This window comes from Emydura macquarii, unplaced genomic scaffold (genome assembly GCF_026122565.2).
Source record: "Emydura macquarii macquarii isolate MOO-44397 ecotype Brisbane River unplaced genomic scaffold, CSIRO-AGI_Emac_v2 contig_3472, whole genome shotgun sequence".
NCBI lineage: Eukaryota > Metazoa > Chordata > Testudines > Chelidae > Emydura > Emydura macquarii.
Window position 1 is genome coordinate 159,774 of NW_027133609.1, and position 21,724 is coordinate 181,497.

The 21,724-nt window shown below is 52.4% G+C and overlaps 1 protein-coding gene and 1 long non-coding RNA gene across 3 annotated transcripts; one reads left to right on the plus strand and one right to left on the minus strand.

Annotated features, from left to right (window-relative positions):
- Positions 1-442: 442 nt before the first annotated feature.
- On the minus strand, positions 443-20,744 carry NFE2 (nuclear factor, erythroid 2). Of its 2 annotated transcripts, none has more exons than XM_067535042.1 (4): positions 20,594-20,744; positions 17,773-17,854; positions 16,439-16,642; positions 443-1,631 (listed from the first exon to the last, which is right to left on the minus strand). In XM_067535042.1, exons 2-4 carry the CDS (start codon positions 17,821-17,823, stop codon positions 525-527), a joined length of 1,362 nt encoding a protein of 453 aa, XP_067391143.1. In that variant the 5' UTR covers positions 17,824-17,854; positions 20,594-20,744; the 3' UTR covers positions 443-524. The 2 variants fall into 2 exon arrangements, with proteins under 2 accessions (XP_067391143.1, XP_067391142.1); XM_067535041.1 differs by lacking the exon at positions 20,594-20,744 and adding an exon at positions 16,870-16,951 and having other exon boundaries at positions 17,773-17,924.
- On the plus strand, positions 10,851-13,286 carry LOC137144623 (uncharacterized). The gene is made up of 3 exons (XR_010917440.1): positions 10,851-11,680; positions 11,806-11,938; positions 12,769-13,286. It is a non-coding gene; the product is annotated as an uncharacterized lncRNA (long non-coding RNA).
- Positions 20,745-21,724: the final 980 nt, after the last annotated feature.

Sequence of the window (21,724 nt, forward strand, 5' to 3'; positions counted from 1 at the left end):
GCTCCTTGGGGGCTTGTGGGGCTGAAACCTTCTGCCTCTCTCCAGGCCGGGCCAGCTCCGTGGGGCAAGCGGACATGAGAAGCGGCCTCAGTCGGCAGAGGGTAGCACCACCCCAAACATCCCCGAGGAGCAGAGATTAAGGGGGTGGGGGCAAGGGACTTGGCAGGGACAGGATCTGCAATTGCTGCAAGAAATCCCCCCCTGCTAGAACCCAGAGGACTCGTCTCTGGGCGGGCGTGAAGGGGGACGGGGCAATCGTTACAGAAACAGGGCCACATCTGGGACGTGAGCGTGTAACGCATTGACAGGCCACCCCATCCCCGGATGACACTTCCAGCGCATGGGCGTGTAATACAGTGCCAGGCCCCCCTCAACCCCAGATGACTAGTCCAGGGCTCAGGTGTGTAACACACTAAAGGGCCCCCCCAACAAGTATGTGTAGTTGCTGGGAAAAAACAGAGCCCCCCCACCCTCCAGTGCACACACAGGCAGGGCCTGGTCGGGACGCCCCCGGGCTGCCCCGCTCAGTCACCGCTGTCCAACTTCTTGCTGCGTGGCACCAGGAAGATGCCGCCGTCGGCGGTGAGCTGCAGGGAGTATTCGTCGGGCGAGTACGGGTTCCCGGCGTCGTCCCGCAGCATGAGGAAGACCTCGCGGTACAGCTGGCCCAGCTTCTGCTTCATGAGGCCCAGCGTCTTGTCCACCTCGCAGCGGTCCCGCAGCAGCTGCTTCCGCTCCCGCCCCAGCTGCTCCAGCTCCTGCTCCAGCTGCACGATGTTCTCCAGCTTGCGCTTGCGGCAGTTCTGGGCCGCCACCTTGTTCTTGCCGCGGCGCCGGATGTCCCGGATCAGGGCCAGCTGCGGCTCCGTCAGCTGGTACTTGGACACCAGCTCGTTGAAGTCGTCCACCGGCAGGTTGACGATCTTCTCGGTGGGGAAGGGGATCTTCATGGCCAGGGCGCGGCGCTCATCCCGGCTGCAGGCCAGCTCGGCCCGGGGGGGCACCCGGCCCTTCTCTGGCTGGGGCTTGAATGGCTGGGGGGGCTGCATGGCGAAGGGTGACGCCTCCTGCAAGGTGGGCAGCAAGGGGTAGTGTGGGCCATAGTCCACGGGGTACATTTCTGTATAGTTGGGCTGCAACCTGCTGGGCTCCAGCCCCTCTGTCTCCATGGAGTCAGCATCGCTGTAGTTGAGCGACAGGCCCGAGTCTGACTCCAAGTCCTCCTGGGCATTGCAGGGCTGTGGGGGGCCGTAGCCCTCAGCCCGGCCCCCCTCGGCCTGGGCCCTGGCCTCCCCCAGGGACTCGCTTAGCGGCCCAGACAGGGATGGAGTCTTGTTGGTGCCCATCTGACCCACAGCAGTGGTTCCCGGGTCAAGGGTGGAGGAGATCAGCATCCCGGTGTAGCCATACGGGGAGTCCATAGCGGGCCCAGGGCCCATCCCCAGCCGGGGGCATGTGGCTGCCATGATATCCAGGTAGTGGTGGTCATAGACTGGGGCAGACTGGCTGCAGCTGGGCACCGGGCTGTCCCCCACCGCTGGGCAGTGCCCGTAGTTGGCAGCGGGTGCCATTTGGTGCATGAGGGTGTAGAGCGCAGGGTCGTAGGGGGTCTCATTCGGCACATCCAAGCCCTATAGAGTTAAGAGATGCAGGCTGGTTAGTGGCTTCCAGGAGCTTCCCCTGAGGCATTGCTGGCCAGGCCTCCCAACCCAAGGGGTCTGGGGTATTGACCCCATAGTACAGGTGGGGAAACTGAGGCACAGGAAGGGTAAGTGGCTTGCTTGGATAAGAGTTGGTCAGTGGCAGAGTCAGGAATGGAACCTAGGAGTCCTGACTCCCCATTTCCTCCTATAGCCCTATGGCCACACTCCCCACTCCCTAAGCCCAAAATATTGGTGCAAAAGCAACACGGGATTCAGATTGGACCAATGACCCCTCCCCCAACTCGTGCTCCCTCAGCCCCCTTCCTCCACTCATCTTTGTTGCCCTTCTCTGAACCTTTTCCAGTTCTGCTATGGCCTTTTAGAGAAGGAACGACCAACTGCACGCACTATTCCAGGGGTGGGCGTACCAGGGATTTATATAGAGGCATTATGATATTTTCTGTCTTATTATTCATCCCTTTCGTAATGGTTCCTAACAGCCTGTTAGCTTTGACTGCCGCTGCACATTGAGCTGAAATTTTCCATGACGTCACCAAGATCACTTCCTTGAGCAGTGACAGCCAGTGTAGACCCATCATTATATAGGTGTAGTTGGGATTGTATTTTCCAATGTGCATTACTTTGCATTTATCAACATTGAATTTCATTTGCCATTTTGTTGCCCAGTCACCCAGTTCTGAGAGATCCCTTTGTAACACTTCACAATCACCTTTGGACTTAACTATCTTGGATAATTTTGTAACCTCTGCAAACTTTGCCACCTCACTGTTTACCCCTTTTTCCAGATCATTTATAAATATATTGAACAGCCCTGGTCCCAATTCAGATCTTTGGGGGACCCTGCTATTTACCTCTCTCCACTGTGAAAACCGACCATTTATTCCTACCCTTTGTTTCCTAACTTTTAACCAGTTACTGATCCATGAGAGGATCTTCCCTCTTATCCCATGCCTGCCTACTTTGCTTAAGAGCCTTTGGTGAGGGCCCTCATCAAAGGCTTTCTGAAAGTCCAAGTACACTATATCCAGTGGCTCACCCTGTCCACAAGTTTGCTGAAACCCTCAAAGAATTCTAATAGATTGGTGAGGTATGATTTCCCTTTACAAGAGCCATGTTGACTCTTTCCCAACAAATCGTGTTTATCTATGTGTCTCATAAATCTGTTCTTTGCTATAGTTTCTACCAATTTGCCCAGCACTGAAGTTAGGTTTACCGGCCTATAATTGCCAGGATCGCCTCTGGAGTCCTTTTTAAAAATTGGCATCATGTTAGCTACCATCCAGTCAGCTGGTACAGAGGCTTGTCTCAGCGAGAGGTTACATACCACAGTTAGTAGTTGTACAATTGCATTTCTGAGTTTCTTCACTCTTGGGTGAATCCCATCTGGTCCTGGTGACTTATTACTGCTTAATTTATCAGTTTGTTCCAAAACCTCCTCTACTGACACCTCAATCTGGGACAGTACCTCAGATCCATCACTAAAAAAGAATGGCTCAGGTGTGGGAATCTCCCTCACATTCTCTGCAGTGAAGACCGATGCAAAGATTTCATTTAGCTTCTCTGCAATGGCCTTGTCTTCTTTCAGTGCTCCTTCAGCACCTCGGTCATCCAGTGCCCCCTCTGCCTGTTTGGCAGGTTTCCTGCTTCTGATGTGTTTTTAAAAATTCTTACCGTTAGTTTTTGTGTCCTTAACAACTAGCTTCTCGAATTCTTTCTTGACCTGCCTTACTGTAGTTTTACGCTTACTCTGCTGGAGTCTGTGTGTCTTCCTGCTATCCGCACTGGGACCTGACTTCCACAGTTTGAAGAATGCCTTTTTGCCTCTTACTCCACTGTTGAGCCCTGGTTGCGGACTTTTGGTCCTCTCATTGTCTCTCCTAATTTGGGATACACATTTAGTCTGAGCCTTTATTACAGTGGTTTTAAATAGTCCCCACGCTGCTTGCAGGTTTTTCACCCTTGGGACAGCTCCATCTAATTTAATTTCCATCTAACAAGCATCCTGATTTTTTTGTCGGTCCCCCTTTTTGAAGTTAAATGTTACTGTAGTGGGGTTTTTTGTGTTATCCCCCCTATAGCGATATTAAATTGAATTACATTACGGTTGCTGATCCCGAACAGTTCAGCTACATTCACCACTTGGACCAGATCCTGTGCACCACTTAGGACTAAATGAAGCATTGCCTCTCCCCTTGTGGACCAGCTCCCAGCACTAGCTGCTCCAAGAAGCTGTCGTTGTGGTGCCTAGGAATTTTATCTCTGCGTCTCGCCCTGAGGTGACTTGTACCCACCCACTATGGGGATAGTTGAACTCCCCCATTATTATTGCGCTTTCTGCTTTCGTAGCCTCTCTGAGCATTTCACAGTCAGTGTCGCCAGGCTGGCTGGATGGTGGGTGGGATGCTCCATCATTCCCTTCCCCTCCACCCACACCCCACAGCACCACCAGCCCTAGAAAGGGGGTCAGCGAGGCCTATGGCTATGGGGGTGGGGGAATGCAGCATGCTGGGAACTCAACACCCCTTGGGGTAGAATGGGGGGCCCAGAGCATGCTGGGAATATGTAATTCCTGGGTGGGAGGGGGGAATGGAGCATGCTGGGATCACCTTGACCCTCGGAGAGGGGGGTGAGGGCCCAGAGCATGCTGGGAAGGCGCCCAGCCCTGCAGCAGGTGCCTGCCCTGCAGAGATGGACAGCGTGATACCGTCCCCACCAGAACAATGGAGCTGATTCATCCCGTCAGACAGACGCCCCATTGTGCGCCCGGCCCCCCGGCTCCGCCCCCACCAGCCGAACACCACAGCCAGGGCCCTGCAGTGAATGGGGCAGTGTTGGCGCGGGGGCAGGTGAGCGGCTCCGTCCCACTGGGAAGATTAAAGAGCCGGCTGCATGTAATGAATACCTGCTGCTCCGCCTGGGGAGGATAGGGTGCTGTGGGGGGGCCTGTGTGCCCCCAGAGCCTGGACTGCCTCCCCACACTGACCCGGTTGCCCGTCCCTGGTGGGATGGATCCAGCAGCTGCAAAGAATTCAGGGAGCCAGGGCGAGAACTCACCAACAGGAGGAGGAGCGCTCCCTTGGCCTGGGCAGCTACTAGCTCCCTGAGCCCCTTGGTGGGCCCAGCCACTAGGGGGCAGCCTTGCTCCTTCGCTCAGGGACCCCAGCTAGGGGCAGGGGGATTCAGTCAGCCCTGGGGGCCACCACTGGGAACTGGGGCCAAACGGGGGAGCAGGAACAGTCTGGAGAAACTTGATCCAAATTTGGAGACTGGGGCCAGCCAGGGCCAGAATGGCTGGGGCAGCCGGCCCATCGCAGGAGCGCCCCACTAGTCTAGCCTGGCCAAGGCCAAGAGCCATCCTGTGCCAAGGTGGGGCAGGGGCTGGGCGGTGAGTCCCCTCCCCGTGCCAGGCTCAAGGGAACCCATGTCACTTTCGATCCGGATCAGAATTTCCTCTCGCTGGGTGCTGGGAGCGAGTCACCCGCAGGGGTCAGGGCTCTGCGCCTGGCCAGACGCATGTCACTTGTGTGAGCCTATGGCGGGCAGCCGCCCAGGGAGGGGAAGTTACTCACCGTGCGCCGTAACGATGGTTCTTCGAGATGGGTGTCCCTATGTGTGTCCCTACGTCCCTTCGAGATGGGTGTCCCTATGTCCGCTGCAGGTGTGTCTGTGCCCCTGCGCTGCTGATCGGAGACGCTTGGGAGCAGGCCGTCCCGCCCACAAGCCCAGCCAGAGTGTGCTGGCATTCCTTCCTCTCTTCCTTCTCTACTGCAGAGTCAACCACTACCGCTCCGCAGCGGGGGGGAGAAGGGTGGGTGGTGGAGCACCCATGGGAACACACATCTCAAAGAACCATCGTTACTGCACCAGGTGAGTAACTTCCTCTTCTTCGAGAAGTGCCCCTATGGCTGCTCCACTGTAGGTGACTCCGGAGCCGTACCCACTTCTAGAGGCTGGGATTTCAGCGTCGAATCTGATACAGAGGATAGTACTGTGGCACCGAATTCGGCACCGAATCCCCCAGGATGGCATAGTGTTCTGCAAAGGTACGCGCAGACGCCCAGGTAGCTGCTCTGCAGATTTCTGGGATACCCTTGGAGAAGGTGACGGACGAGGAGACCAACCTCGTAGAATGCTTGAGTATGGAAGGTGGTGGAGCTACCTTACGCAACTGAGAGAGTCTCTGAGCTGAGGTTGCCGTGTCTTTTGACCTCTCTGCAATGGATAGGAAAAGTCTCAGGGATTTCCTGAAAGCCCTTGTCCTGTCCAAATAGAAGGCCCAGGCTCCTCTCACGTTGAGCGTACGGAAGATGGCTTCCCTGTTATCCTCAGGTGGTTTGGAATAAAAGGCTGGAAGCTGAATAAGCTGATTCCTGTGAAATGCAGAAGTCACCTTGGGAATAAACTTCAGTTGTGGTCTAAGTGTGACCTTGTCTGGGAAGAACACGGTAAAAAGGGAATGTGCCATCAAAGCTGCTAACTCCCCTGTCCTTCTGCAGAGGTGATGGCGATGAGGAACGCCGTCTTCATGGAAAGGTGAGTTAATGGACAAGTGTCCACAGGTTCAAATAGCGGTCTAGTCAGTCCTTTTAACACTAGACTGAGTCCCACTGGGGAGTGGGGAGCCTGGGTTGTGGGGGTTTCCTATGCCCTTAAGAAACCTCTTCATAGTTGGGTGGAAGAAGATTGAGGATCCTTCTACCTGCTGGTAGAAGGTTGCAACTGCTGCCAGATGAACCTTCAGCGAACTAATAGAGAATCCCGACTTCTTTAAAGCCAACAGGTCACCAGTAGGGTGGCTGCAGTAGGGTGACATGCTTGGGCTGGCACCAGATCTGGAACCTCTTCCATTGCTGAAGGTAGATACGACCAGTAGTTCCCTTTCCACTGTGTAACTGTGAGCCAACCCAGGAGCTGGGCAAACAAATCAGACGTAGACTCCTTGTTTTATTGTATAAGGCTATGTCTTCACGGATGGTGGCAAATTTGCTGCCGTCAGATCGACTTCTCTGGATCGACTGAGCGGTCAGTGAAGACCCGCTCAGTCGCTCCAGAAATCGATGTATTAAGGCCACCTTCTCAAGTGGCATAGCGCTGCGTTAACAGGAATGCAGTTCCCGTCGGCGCAGTGTAGTGAAGACGGCGTGCAGAACAGAAGCAGAGAAGTCGATGGGAGTTACGCAAGTTTTTTGCGTCGCTTGCGTAACTCCGGTCGACTGCCGCCGAATCTCCAAGGTAAGTGAAGACAAGCCCCACGTGAGACAGAGATAGAGACAGATTTCTCCTTTGCTGTTATGATAACGGTGTAGCACTGTTCAGGGTGGCATAGGTGGACTCCATCGTGTTAGTTTCTGAAGTAAGCTCTTTCCTGAACCCTGTACTATTGAACCTAAGAATATCTTGATGAATCCTCTGTGTGAGTAAGGAGTGTATGTGCAGGGCATAAAAAGACCCAACCTAAACTGCTCTGACAACAGAAAGGGGAGTAAAGATGCAGACTGCCATCCTGACCCTACAGGCCAGAGAATGCATATCCTGACCCTAAAGTACAGAAGGATCCACCTTGGGAACAAACAAAGTCCAGAAATAAGCGACTAGTTCTGCTTGCAGTTAGCTGGTGATTAACCACGACACTGAACCCAGAGGCAGCATGACACAGCCAGGCCATAGACGGACATGAGAGCCAGCAAGTATCAAAGATGGGTAAAAACATGGAAACTTTGGGTCTCATTCTGCAATTATCATCTTGGAGCATCGGATTCGCATCTGACAGGCCTGGCTCCCTCCTCGTGCCCAGCCTAGTTGGCCACTAGGCTGGATCGAGCAACGCATGAAAGGATTGGTCATTATATCACACCAGCTCGCAGAACTTCTTGGGTATGAATGTGTGTGGGAATGTGATGGCTTTTTGATATTCTTACATTTACAGTAACCGTAGTGTATTGCCTTGTCCCCTGTATAAGATCCTGCTAGTCTTTTCTTTTACAAGTACAACGTTTTGGAGGAGAATTGCGAAAGGGGGAGCATAGCAGTATCCCACGATTATTGTAAAAACTGGCGTGCACACCACCGGCTTTAGTAAGCCTGGCAATATAGAGGAAGATCGAAACATTTGTTTGTTTGTTTGTTTTTTCTTTCGGTTAACCAGACAAACTCTGAAGGATGCAGGAGTTTGTCTACCCCGACTCTGACAGACATAGGCGTTTGGGTGTTATTACTAATGCAATTAACTCTGAAGGGAACGGGAGTTATTGTTATAGCACATAACATTGTTTGGCAACTCTGGGAGTTGAGTTTGCCTGCCTTACACTCTGAAGGATATAGGAGTTTTGGCAATCCTGCTTCTCTATTAGACCCTGAAGGACAGAGGGGTTTACAGCAATCTGATTCAAGAAACATGTTTAAAAGAAGGCAGCTTGGAGACGCCCCTAGAGAGGGGCAGGAAACTCAGCAGACACTACCCTTTGTTCAAGAAATTGCACCTTTTAAACAAATTTCGCAAAGGTTTGGGCACAGCTCCAGGAGGACACCAGAGCCACTGTCATTTAATCTGGCTGGGATAGGGGCTGGGGTGTGGGTTCAGATGCTCTGGCCCATGGAACCCCACTTCTAGATTTGTTGTTACTGCCTATACTTTTCTTGGCTTAGGTTTTTCTTCTTCCTCTGCTACTGCTTCTCTCTCTCTCTCCCTCTCCCCTCCTCCCCCCCACTTGCACTTCTGTTTTTCAGAGATTTTGATGGAAGGAACTTTGGATACACTTTGAATGTAAAAGGTTTTTTTGACAAAGCACAGACCAAGGCAGCTGTGTTGCAAAGATGGTACTTGGTGGCTCAGGTTTTACAAGAACAATATCCCACCTTAAGAAATGAATCAAATACATTAGAATCAGCTCCGTAAAAACAGTGGCCGATAAACACAGCACTCTGAGTAAGAGAATGGAGAGTTTAAGATTACAAAACCATGTTGCTAGTGAAATATTAAAAGCTATGGCAGCAAAGAATAACATAATAAAGCTGAGATATAGTAAATTGAAGGCAAAAAATAAGTGATTTAAAGGAAAAGAGAAGAGTTAAGAGAATTGCAATTGAAAGTTGTGAAAAGTGTTATAGGAAAAGAATTCTTGGTTTCTTTGCACCCATTCTGAGGGGAAAATGGGAAAAAATTTCCCAAAGGAATGGTCTGTGAATCCTGATTGAAATAATTTGAATATGGATAATTTAGTTAAAATCCCTAAAGGAAAAAAGGATTTCACTGGAACTTAACTACTTCCAAATGTATAAAAGGGAATGTAATGTGTGTACAGCTGTGTAAAAATAATTAGATTGGTGCAAAAAAAAAAGGAATTTGTGTGTGCAAATATATTGTGTAAATCTGTAAGGTTTTAGGGACCTAAACCAGCATTCTTGGTTTGTGAAATCCTGTTTTGTAAATTTAAAATAAATTGGTTTTGGTTTGTTTTTTTAAAATGATGCCACTAAAACTCCATTTGAATCTTTCATTCAAAGTCACAAAACTGACAAACACTTTTTTGCCAGGCACAGGTAAATTAGTGCTGTTTGGCTTTGTTATTCAGCATTTAACCCTTGAGAGGGACCTCAATGCTTTATAGGTTTAATATCTTTTTAAATAAGGACCAAAGAATGTGGCCATGGCTGTGGATGGGCAGCCAAAAACAGGAGAAAAAAAATTCTGGATTCTTTTTATTTCTGGTAAGAAAATAGCAAATCAGAGCGGCAGTAAAATACTAAAAAATTAAAAGGAAATTGTCCACCCGGAGCAACATCAGGAGTAAGATGCACAGAAAAGCAATGTTAAAAAAAAAAAAAAAAAAAGGAAAGAAAAGAACCACTGAGCCTTAAGGTGACTCTGAGTAATCAGACTGTCACTTTGGTAAGGGTACATGAAAACTCGAAGCACAAAACAAACAGTTACACCTTATGTAAAAATTGATATGGTTACTATAATGTTATAGAGAAGTTAAACTATGAAAGAAATGTGTATTTTCCCATGACATATGCAGTGTATATCGTAGAAGGGTAAAAAAAATGTAAACCAAACTTGCTACTTAATTAAAATCCTACAAGGGCTCAGAAAGGAGCCAGTACAGGTTGTGTTTTCTTTTTCAGATCACTGGGTGCTTTAAGAACAAACAAAAACTGACAACCAGTGGTGTCCCTCGGTGCAAATTACATAGCTGATAAGAAAAGAAGAAAACTGCCCAGAGATGGTAGCACAAAGGGGCTGCAGCAGATAATGGACACAAAAGAAAGGTAAGAAACATATCGTCCCTTACAAACTTACCCCACCAGAACTCCAAGGATGTAATTAAATGAAAGCCTATGCACAGATTCCAAAAGGGTACTGAACACACTGGCCTCAGAGACAAGTTGTCTACATAAAAGGCCTGGTCTAACAAGATTCTCACAAACACCCACGTGTGATACTTGTAATAAATCTGATGCTAATGTTATTGTTCTTATTAAACCTTGAAAGAAGTTTAATGCGTAACCCTGTAACAATGTATAATGGCTACAGTATTTTTAAAATAGTAACTGAAAATACACCTCATGTTAAAAACCTTATGGTAACGATACTTCTCAGTTATTACCTGTAGATAATCTTAAAACTTGGCACAGCAGAGAAAATGTTACAAACCTGGCCTGCTGTATAGAAAGGGAAACTGAGGTACACCACCTCATGAATTTCATGAATAATAAAAAAAAAAAGATTCACCCTAAAACCTTAAAAGGTAAAAGTCATTACAAACCTGGCCTGCCTATATAACAAAAACACAGGAAAATATGAGGGTAATTCCTCTGTTTTGCCTGCAATCAAAAAGGACAGTTGTAAAAGAAAGTAGTATTTTAAGCAATAATATCCCCCCCCCCCCCCCAAGGGGATAAAAAAATGTTCTTTTTGTCTTTCAGAACTTCAGGAAAAGCTGGTGCCAGCAAAGCATCTAAAAAACAAAACCATGAATCTACTGTTGCAACAAAGATTGCGTTTTGTGTTTTATGTTTTGTGTTGTTTGTCTTGTTACTAACATAGTTGTGTATGGTATTGTGTTTTTTAAAAAAAAGGTAAGGTACTGCATAAAGCGAAAAAAATAATCAATGAGCACTGCAAGTGTATTTACAAAACCATCCTCTATCAGGTACAAAAGAGGAGAAATAAAGGGTCTGTTTAGTGTGGCATAAGTGGACTCCATCTTGTTAGTTTCTTAAAGTAAACTCTTTCCTGAAACTTGTACTATTAAACCTAAAAATATCTTGATAAATTCTCTTTGTGTGTGTAAGTGAGGAATGTATGTGCAGGGCATAAAAAAACCCACCTAAACTTCTCTGACAATAGACCGGGGAGTAAAAATGCAAACTGCCATCCTGACCCTGAAGAATGAAAAATGCTTATCAACGACCGTAAAGTGCAAATAAACAACCCTAAAGTACAGAAGGATCCACCCCAGAAACAAAGTACAAAAATTAAAAAATAGTCATGCTTGCAATTAGCTGGTAATCAACAACCATACTAAACTTGAAGGCAGCATAACACGGAAAGGCCCATAGACTTACGTGAGAGCCAGCAAGTATAAAAAATGGGGTAAAAACATAAAAACTTTGGGTCTTGTTCTTCAATTGTCATCTGGAGCATTGAATTCGCGTCTGACAGAGGCCTGGCTCCCTCCTCATGTCCAGTCTAGTTGGCCACTAGGCTGACTCAAGCAATGCATAAAAGGACTGGTAATTATATCACACCAGCTTGCAAAACTTCTTGGGTATAAATGTGTGTGTAAATGTAACTGCTTTTTAATATTCTTACATATACAATAGACCTGGCGTATTGCCTTGTCCCCCTGAATAAGATCCTGCTTGTCTTTTCTTTTACAAGGATAACATAGCAGCATCTCCTGCACCTCGTCAGAGCCACGTCTCTATGTGCTGGAACCATAAAGGAGCCAGGCTCTGAGTCGCAGAATCCACAAATTGGGATGGAGACTGCGTCTCTCGTTCCGCAACAGGAGGTAAGGAGTGATTGGGAGAGTCATCAGTGGACATAATGCCAGCTGTGACAGGTAAGGATACCACGTCTGTCTGGGCCAGGTGGGAGCAATCCGTGTGATGTTTGCTTTCTCCTTGTTTTCAACAGGACCTTCAGTAATAGAGGGTATGGGGGAAAGGCGTAAAAGAAGGCCCTTGTCCCAAAGAAAGAGGAGAGTGTCTTCCATGGAATGTCATCCAATCCATGCTCAGGAGAAGTACTAGGGACATTTCTTGTTCTGGTAGGTAGCAAACAGGTCTATTACTGGTGTCCTTCATTGTCAGACTAGGTTGTGTAGTATTACTGACTCTATTTTCCATTCATGGTCATGTGGGAAATTGCAGCTGAGACTGTTGGCCATCGTGTTGTGTATTCCTGGTTGGTAGGCTGCTGATAGTAGGACATTGTGGGAGAAGCAGCAGGTTCATAGTTTCAGTGCCTCTATGCGCAGGAAAAGAGACCTGGCACCTCCCTGTCGGTTTATGAAATACATGCAGGCCAGGCCATATATCTGTCATGACCTTTGTGTCTTTGATCAGCTGGAGAAAGTGAGCACATGCATTTCTGACCGCTCTGAGATCGAGCAGGTTGATGTGAAGGCATGTCTCTGTTGGGGACATGTTGCCCATTGTGTTGTGTGACCACTGAGCTGCGCACCCCATTCTATGAGGGATGCATCGGTGGTCAGGAATAGAGATGGGGAAGAGTGAGCAAAGGGATTCCCATATGGACGTTTGCCAGGTCTTTCCACCAGTCCAAGGATCACTTGATCCTGGTGGGCATTGATAGAAGTTTGTTTACATTGTCTCTGTTCGGCTTGGAAACTGAACTAGACCATGTTGGAGCAAATCTGGCATAAGCAATAACCCATGTGCCCACGGCCATGTTCCCCAGAAGCCAGAGGCAACATCTGGCCAAAATTTGCGGGCTGGATTGTACTGTCTCTATCAGCAAGGAGACACTGAGAAATCTGTGATGTGGTAGAAGCGCTTTTCCCTGAGTAGAGTCGAGGTTGGCTCCTCTGAATTCTAGCCTCGGTGTTCAGGTCGATTTTTGTTCATTGATCTGTAGGCCCAGTTCCAGAAACAGGTCCTGAGTGGCTCGTTGGGCCTCTGTTAAGGACCGTGTCCTGAGAAGGCAACCGTCCAGATAAGGATAAATCACGAGGCCTTGAGAGTGTAAGTGAGCTGTCACTACTGAAAGAACCTTGGAGGCCAATGAGAGGCCGAAGGGGAGTACCCTATACTGGCAGTGGTCCTGGCCCAGCGTGAATCTGAGGTAATGCACGTGACTCGGTATGGTGGAAATGTGGAAATGTGCCTCTTGGAGATCGAGGGCCAAGAACCAGTCTCCTTCCTCTAGTACTGGGATGGTCGTTGATAGGGTGACCATCCTGAATTTCTGCACTTTGACGTCTCTGTTGGGCACGCTGAGGTCCAGCATGGGTCTCCAACCCCCTTTTCTGTAGTATCAGGATGTATGGGCACAGGTTCTATAGCTCCTACCCTGAGGAGATGGTTACCTCTTGACGTTGTAGACTCTCGTGAGAAGGGTCCCTGAAGAAGGACAGGGAAGGGTGTTTTGGTCTAGGGAGGAAGAAGAAATGGATGACTATCCATTCTGGATAATCTCCAGTACCCACTTGTCAGAGGTTATCCATTCCCACGTGCTGCAGAATGGGGTAAGGTGATCTCCAAAAGGATGGGTGAGGTCTTCCAGTGTGAGATTACAAGGAGAGTTTTCTACTGGCGCCTCGACCACCCCATCAAAACTGACACTTCGAGGTGGAGGACTGAGATGCAGTCTGTTGGGGTCCCAATTGCTTTCACCTAGGGAAGCTCAGTTTCTTCCTCTGCGGCTCATAAGCTCTTTGTGATGAGTACTGAGACGTGTATTGTGATGACCAAGGCTTAAATGGTGGCTGCAGGCTGTATTTTCTCCTGTAGGCTGGCGTGTATATCCCTAGGAAATAAAAAAGTCACCTGCGAATCCTTCAATATGTGAAGAGATCTGTCAGTCTTCTTGGAAAATAACTTCGTCCCTTCAAAAAGAAGGTCCTGCACCATGGCTTGGACCCCTTTAGAGAAGCTGGACGAATGCAGCCAGAAAATCCATCTCATAACAGTGGCCATGGAAACAGAATGTGCCGCTGTGTTGGCTGCATTTAATGTGGACTGAAGAGACGTTTTAGTCACCAGCTGGCCCTCATTGATTACGGCCTTGAACTGGTCTTTATGGGAGTCCAGGAGCTGTTCAACAAAGGGACCAAGTGTCATGTAATTCTGGTAGTCATATTTTGCCAGCAAGGCCTGGTAATTTGCTACGTGGAATTGGAGGGTGGCTAATGAATCTGCCTTCCTGCCAAACAGGTCCAGACGTTTCTCATCTCGGTCATATGGGGTGGATTTAGATGGGTGTTGGCGGCCCCTAGAATTAACCGCATCCACAGTAATGGACTTGGGAGGCGGATGGGAAAACAGAAATTCCATGTCCTTTACCAGCACATAATACTTTTTGTCTGCCTGCTTGCATGTTGGTGGGACGGACACAGGGGTCTGCTGTAGGACTTCGGCAGGGTCCAGGAGCGCCTCATTAACCAGGAGGGCCACTCTGGCAGAGATGGAAGAGAGTAAAATGTCCACCAATTTGTGGTGAGGCTCAGTCACTTCCTGCAACTGTATCTGCTGGGCTTCTGCCACCCTCTGAGTTAGATCCTGGAACGATTTAAAATCATCAGCCCTGGATGGCAGAGGGGGCATCACCACCTCATCTGGTGAGGATGACGAGAAATGAGCTTGAGAAGTGTCTTCCTCTTCTGCCTCTACCCCAACTTCCTCTCCTGGCTGTTCAGGGAGTTCTGAAGCCTTCGAAGCTGCAGCTAAAGAAGCACGCCTCCTTGCCTGTTGGCATGCCATGCTAGAGGTCTGGGACGCTTGCTGCCTCTGAGCCCGCCAAGGGTCCCAGCATGGCTGGTGTCTGGTACCACGATTGGCCGAACCCTGGAAGCTGATGGTTGGGTGGACGATACACCTGGTGCCCAGAGTGAGACTGGATCCCCTATGGAGGGCGGTAGGAACCCAAGTCTTCTCACTCACTTTCCGGCTCCGACAATGAGAAAGGCAGTCCACAGCAGGGAGATGGCAGCGAGTCCAATGCTCTGGGACAACTCGGTGCTGGGGCCCCAGTACTGAGTAGGGGCGGGTCTCATGCATCGGACACCGAGAGATCCGTCGTGCACCGGAAATCCAGCGTTGGTACAGCGTTGGTGAATGTTGGTACCGAGAGGCTTGCACCGATGGAGTCGGAGATGCAGACCTGGCCGTACGGTCCGTTGGTGCCATGCGCACCGGGGTCGGTGCCGATGTCCATGCCAACATAGCCTCCCCCGGGGCAGATCTTCGATGCCTTTCACACCCCGCAGTACCGGTACTTCTTTGTCTGTGCCCACTGGATCTTTGGGCAGACCGACTTGCTCTGTCGGCTCGGTACCGCGCGTGCCCTGGGTACCAGCACTAGGCAGCTTTGGCACTATTGGTACCTATTATACTGACTGAGCCACAGATCCTTTCTGGCTCAATCAGGGCTCCCTGCAGGGACTCACAGACCTTTTTTTATTGGCCTTAAGTGAGCGGCTCGTCTCTTTGGGATCACCTGCGGTGAGAGTTCTCGCTGGGACTCAGGGGGTTGAAGACCCGACTCCATGATCAGAGTTTGAGCCTTTTGTCTTTCCTCGATCTGGGTTTTAGTTGTTGGCACCAACCACATCTTTGTGGATTGTGCTTTTCTCCCAGGTAGCGAACACACTGAGTGCCCATCAGTCACTGGGATAGATTCCTTGCAACTGAGGCACTTTTTGACGCCTGGAGATCCAGGCATACCCTTGTCCAGGGGTTCCCCACCCCTCCCCCAGGGCTGATGGGTGGCAAATCCTGTCTTCTTTTCTTTTCTTTTCTTTTCTTTTTTTTTCTTTTGGCATGGCCAACAAAAAACAAATGAGGTAACAAAGGAAAAAAGTTTCAAGGGAATCAGTGGCGTACTGATGGGGCCAGGCCCCCGGGCACTGGCTTGGAGGGGGGCACCGGCCAGGCCCTCCATGATGCGCAACAGGTGGGGGACACAGAAGGCTCTGAGCAGGAGAGGCAGGCGCTACGCAGCGGGTAAGTGCGGGGGGGGGGGGGGGGGGGGGGGGGGGGGGGGCAGCGGCAGAGCCCTCCTTGGGGTGCAGAAGGAGGAACATGGTGTCCCCCCCCCCAGTTACAGACCCCCCCCTCCCCGGGGCAGTTGGGGGGCTGCACCATCTGGTGGGAGCCAGGGACCCCTCCTGCCCTGTGCGAGGGGTGCGTGAGGTCTGAAAGAGGGCACACAAATGTAAGCATTGGCGCCCGGGCGCCGGAGACCCACACTTCACCACTGAAGGGAAGCTAAAATGAACAAAACTAAAGGGACTTGACAAGCCGTGAATGGACGGCTCTGCACGGTCTCTAGCCGGGGCGGCTGAGAAGGAACTGAGGAGGGAACGTCCGTGCATCCGGGCTGACCTTGCGGCAGGCAGGAAGCAGCGCACGTGCGGGCAGGACGGCCTGCTCCCAAAGTCCTCTGATCAGCAGCGCGGCGGCGCAGACGCACCCATAGGGGCACTGGATCGACCCCTCCCTCTTCTACAACTGCCCCTCCCGCTTCTCGAGTGCCCAGGAGATTGCCTGCCTGAAGCAAGGAGGCTGGGATCCTGCTCTGGGCTCACCTGCAGCTCCGCGATGGACATGATCTCCTGCCAGGTCAGCTCCATCTCCCCCTGTGGGCCAGGCTCGCTCAGCGGCGGTGCGGGCAGGAGCGTCGTCCGAGCCCGGCCCTGCTGTGGGGGGCAAGGGGGCATCTTACCAGCCCAGGCCCTGCCCAACGTCTGCTCCAGAAGGGCCACCCCAAAACCGGCCGTGGCAGCGAAATTCTGCAGCACGTGGAAAGAAAAGAGTTTGATTGGATAAAGGTCCAGCATTCTTGCTTGCTGATTGGTAGAGATGGTAGAGACAGGATCCACTTCAGCCTTCCTGCCTGCTGATTCGTAGGGACAGAATCCACCCCAACCTTCCCATCTGCTGATTGGTAGAGACTGGATCCACCCCAACCTTCCTGCCTGGGGATTGGTGGAGACTGAATCCAGCCCAACCTTCCTGCCTGGGGATTGGTGGAGACAGGATTCACCCCAGCCTTTAGGCCTGCTGATCGGTAGAGATAGGATCCATCCCAGCCTTCCCGTCTGCTGATTGGTGGTCTGAGCTATTCCTGTCTCTGATTGGTAGCTGGAGAGCTCTCTCTGCTATGGGGCACCCTCAGGAGCCCAGAGGTCAAGGCTTGTTCTGGCCAGCACAGGCTGGGTGTAGCAAGAGAAGCGGGGATGGCCAGGATCACTCTGCTCTGAGACCTGCTGGGCCAAACATACGGAGGGGCCAGGCTGCCCCTGGGCCCCACTGTGAAGACCCCGCGTCTGAGAGGCTGGCTCTCCTGTCGCAGTCTGGAGCTGCATGGCCCTGGCTCTAACTCCGCTGGCAGAACTGGGCCGAGGGGTTTCACACACCCGCTTCCTGCAGTTCAGTGGGGGTTGGATCCAGGCCCAGCTTCAGAGATGGGGGGAGGGAGGTTCAGAGGAAAGACTCCAGTCCCTGATTCCCACTGACCTCTGGAACCTCAGCCCTACCCTCTACCCTAATCCAGCCAGGATGTGGGGTGAAGTCAGGGCCATGCCCACCACCAGCCTCCAATCGCCCCCCTGCCTTGGCTCAGGGCTGCTCCCTTCCCCCACCCCAGCTTCACACCTCCTCATTGCCCTTCCCCCTCCGCTTGGGGCGATTCCTCCACCCCCTCCTCCACCTCCACCCCTTCCTGAGCCAGCCTCCTGGCTGTCCCACCCTGCGGGGTGTCCCTCTGCATCTGGGGGGGGAGGCTGCAGTATCAGGCCCTTTCCCGAGCACCATGTTTCCTTCTGCAGCCCAGTGGGATGTTCCCTGTGGCCGCCCCGGGCGTGGCCCCCCCCGTCTGGCGCCCCGATAAGCCCCCTCCCTGCCCGGTCGCTCCCCTCACCTCCGAGCCGGTTCTGTGAATTTGCAGCCCGCAGCTGGCAAAATCAGACATTCATGAAGCCACGCGGATGCCTGCTCTGCTCCTGCAACACAAAGATAAGGGCCCTTATCACCCGCAGCTGCATGGCCCCAGCCAGCGGCTGTCAGGCTCATGCCCTGCCAGCTCCCTGAACCCCACTGGGGTCCACACATATCCCTCCCAGCCCTGGCCGGCCCAAGTCTCCATCCAGGGCCAGAAACACCCGTGAAACTGCCCAAAGCGCAAGGGAGGTAGTGTGATCTAGTGGGTAGTGCACTGCACTAGAACACGGGATGCCAGGGTTCTATTCCTGGCTCTGTCCTGCTGAGTGACCTTGGGCAGGTCGCGTCCTTCCTTAGTGCCTCAGTTTCCCCTCCTTGTCTCTATTCAGACTGGGAACTCTTTGGGCCAGAGTCCGTCTCTCACTCTGTGTCTGTGCAGCGCCTGGCGCTGCAGGGCTCTGGTCTTGGTCAGGATCTCTAGGTGCTGTTGATACACACAGGAGCCCCCGGCAGATCATGGAGGGCCAGGACGCTGGGACTTGTGCTCCCGCCCTGAGGGACAGTGCTACACTAATGACCAGAGTGGCCAGGGCCTTGAGTTCACATTACAGCCTCCCGCAGCGCCGGGCCCTCCAGCGCCACTCTGGGGCATCGGGGCCAGCACTGACTGCTTGGGGGGAGCTCCCTGCTGAGCCCCCAGCCCGCTCCCTGGGGCTGCAGCCTTCCCCAGTGCCAGGGTCTGAGTCTGCGGGCAAGGCTGCTGCCTCCAGAGATTTCACAAGAGGCTCCTTGTGGCAGGGGAGCCCCTGGGCTGCCGGGAAGAGAAGCAGAAATGACCCCGGCACTTCCTGGCCCCACCCAGCGCCCACCTTACCCCCTCCCTGCTGGCAGCGCCCTACCAGGGGCACCTCCCTGCAGCCCCATTCAGCTCTGCCAAGCAACGGCCCCACAACCCCTCCCTTCCCCAGTGCCGCTGCAGCCCCCAGCAGGGGGGTTGGAGTCCTCAACTCGCCCCCAGTGGAGCTGAGTCTCACTGGGCTTGTGCCACTCCAGGAACGAACGAATGACATGGCTGGGCCGGCTCCATGGGGCACAAAAGGACAAACCCCGGCTCCCCTCCCGCCCCCATGGCCGGGCTGGTTCCATGGGGCTCGCAAGCACAGACTCTGGCAGATCGACGCGCTCTGCCCCACACCCCCTTCTCGTTCCCCTCTAAGCCCGTCCTTTGGCACCAAAGCTAAGGCTCCCTGTCCAAGGGCGCCGGATTCGCCATGGAGATGGCCCTGCCAGGGGCACGCTGGGCAAGCGACTCTTTGGAAAGTCCAGCCCAACTCCCCACCTCCTGGGGGTACAGCTGGGCCTGCGCGTGAAGCTGCTTCTCCTGAGTGTGGAACGGCCACACAGCCAGATCCAAAAGCGCCTGCGCTGGGGAAGACTGAGGGGCAATTCACAGGAAAGATGGGGCCGGAGAATCCCAGCCCTCACCCCCAAACCAGCCCAGCCCCAAACCTACGGAAACACGATTGGGGGGATAAAGCAATGAGATGACGGGTCAGATGTGTGAGCCCTGAGCCAAAGCAAGGGTGAGAAATGAAGGCACGCTCTGCTCAACCCATAGGTATCTCGCTCAGATCCACGGGCCCTGTCCAGCCGTCCTTCCCTTCATCCGTCCATCAACCCATCACCAGTCAGGGGAGTGTGTGAAATCTTGGGTACTTCACCTACAGAAACCTCACCAGAATCCGGACACAAATCCCTCTTCTACCGGTGCAGCCACCCCCCACCCCCCCGTTCCGCCTGGCAGCATCACCCCATTGACAACCCAGCTGGGATCATGTGGCCCCCCAGGTCCCATTTCCGGGACGCGGTTCTGGAGGGCACGGCTCTGGGTATCCCCGGACAGCATTTGCCAGGTGTGACCCAGAAGCAAGGGGTCTAACCAATGAGCTCTGGGGCTAGGAGCATGCTGGGTATGATCAGATCAAGACGGGGTGGGGTGGGGTGGGGGGCAGAAATAGGCACTGCCTAGAACCATCCAGGCAGGCTCCATGTAACTGACCAGACAGGTCAGGGATCGTTTTACAGCTGATTGGCACCGCCTGGGCCATACCCATTGCTGGACCAGAGAGGCAGCTGTTGGATACTGGGACAGGGAGCCTTCCCCACCATGGCCACCCTTCCAAGCCCAGCAGCAACACGAGCAGCTACCACTTCATGGCTGTTCCGACAGGTCTGCGAAACGAGTTTGCCAGGACTCAGGCCAGTGCCTGGCTCCCAGAAACACCCGCCCCCACAACCAGCGCTACAAGCTCCCCTGGGCCAATCTCAGCCGAGACGTCCCAGGCCGACAGGCTCTGGCAACGGAGCGAGTCCCCCAAGGGCAGGACTGGAGCCCGCAGGCCATGCTGGGAAGCTAGTGGGGTGGTTCTGAGCATAAATAGATTCCTGGATGATAAAGCCAGATGGGCCCATTTAGATCCCTGCACTCAGTCTGATAACTGATGGTCATGGATCGTTTAAAGACACGTCTGTCCTCAACTAAAAGCCTTCATGTGATGGAAAATCCACCTTTCCCCTGGGGAGCTGCTTCCCTCCCTGTTATAGACTCGTATCTCAGTCCAGTTTGAACTGGGAGGGATCCAGCCACCAGGACTGGGCATCCCAGAAGCTCCTACTCTCTATGATTATTTGCTAGGTGTATCTCGGAAGCATCTCGGAGCCCCAGTCACAGGCTAGGACCCCAGCGTGCCAGGCGCTGTACAAACACAAAGAACAGACCGTCCCCGTGCCAAAGAGCTTACAGTCAAATGCAGCCACCTCTGGGGTGGGATGCAGCAGCTTCCAGTCTGAGGCCTGGGCAACACCTTAAACTTACAGCGACAGCTACGGTGCTGAGCGATGTGAAAAATCCACCCCTGAGACAGCCCCAGGAACCTCATTTCTCAGTTCTGACCTTCCCCGGCTCGTCTCTGTCCCGCTGCATTTCCAAACGGGCCAATTCAGCCTTTCCTAGCTCCAAACAAATTCTCTAATCCTGTCAGGTTTTGTTTCTTTGTTTCTTCCCCCCTTTGCTTTTGTCTCCATCCCTGGCAACTTCGCAACCCAGGCCGGCTGTTTTATTCGCAGGCCCGCTCTAGTTCAAGGAGGAATTGGTCGGGGAAGTTTTCTGGCTGGTGCTAGGCACCACATCAGACGAGACGCTCGCAATGGCCCCTTCGAATCTATTACAAACATTTCGTAATTTTCCAAAAAAATAAAAATAAAAATAGAAGAACAACGAAATGTCGAAAGAGGAAACAACCCTTTGATTCCAGAAATATGGGGCTGGGTGGTTTTTTTTCTGAAAAACCCTCCCCTCCCCCACATACACATGTGCCTTAAATAACCTATCAGAACGAGCAATGGGGAGCCTGTCCCCACTCCCAGATTCTTGCAGTGGAGCAGGCCCTGGCGCTGCCCTTATGTTCCCTGCTCTCAGCCTGGTGCCTTTGGCATTGCAGGGTGCGCTGAGATGGGCGGATACCTGACCCCAGGAGGGGCTGGGGGGGGCAGGCTGGCAGAATGCCGTTTACCCTCTCCAGCTGCTGCCCGGCGCATGCCCCCAGTGTCTCACCCCTCTTTCCACAGGGCAATAAACACTCCCCAGCCGCAGGAACGCCCAGCCAGACCGCACGCTGCTCTCACTTCTGCTTGCATGTGCTTTCCAGAAAGCAGGCAAGGAGCCTGGCTGGCAGCATCCTCCCCCCAGGACCTAGAGCCAGGCCGGAGGCGGGACTCAGCATTGCAACACGCTCCCACCAATGCTTGGTTTCCACTGAAGCCAGCGTGGACGGAGTTAACGTGCCTGTTCCCCTGGGGGGGGGTGAGCCAGTGAGTGTGGGGAGGGGGTACAGTCATGTGGGGGTTTAGGGGTTCTGAGGACTTCCTGCTGA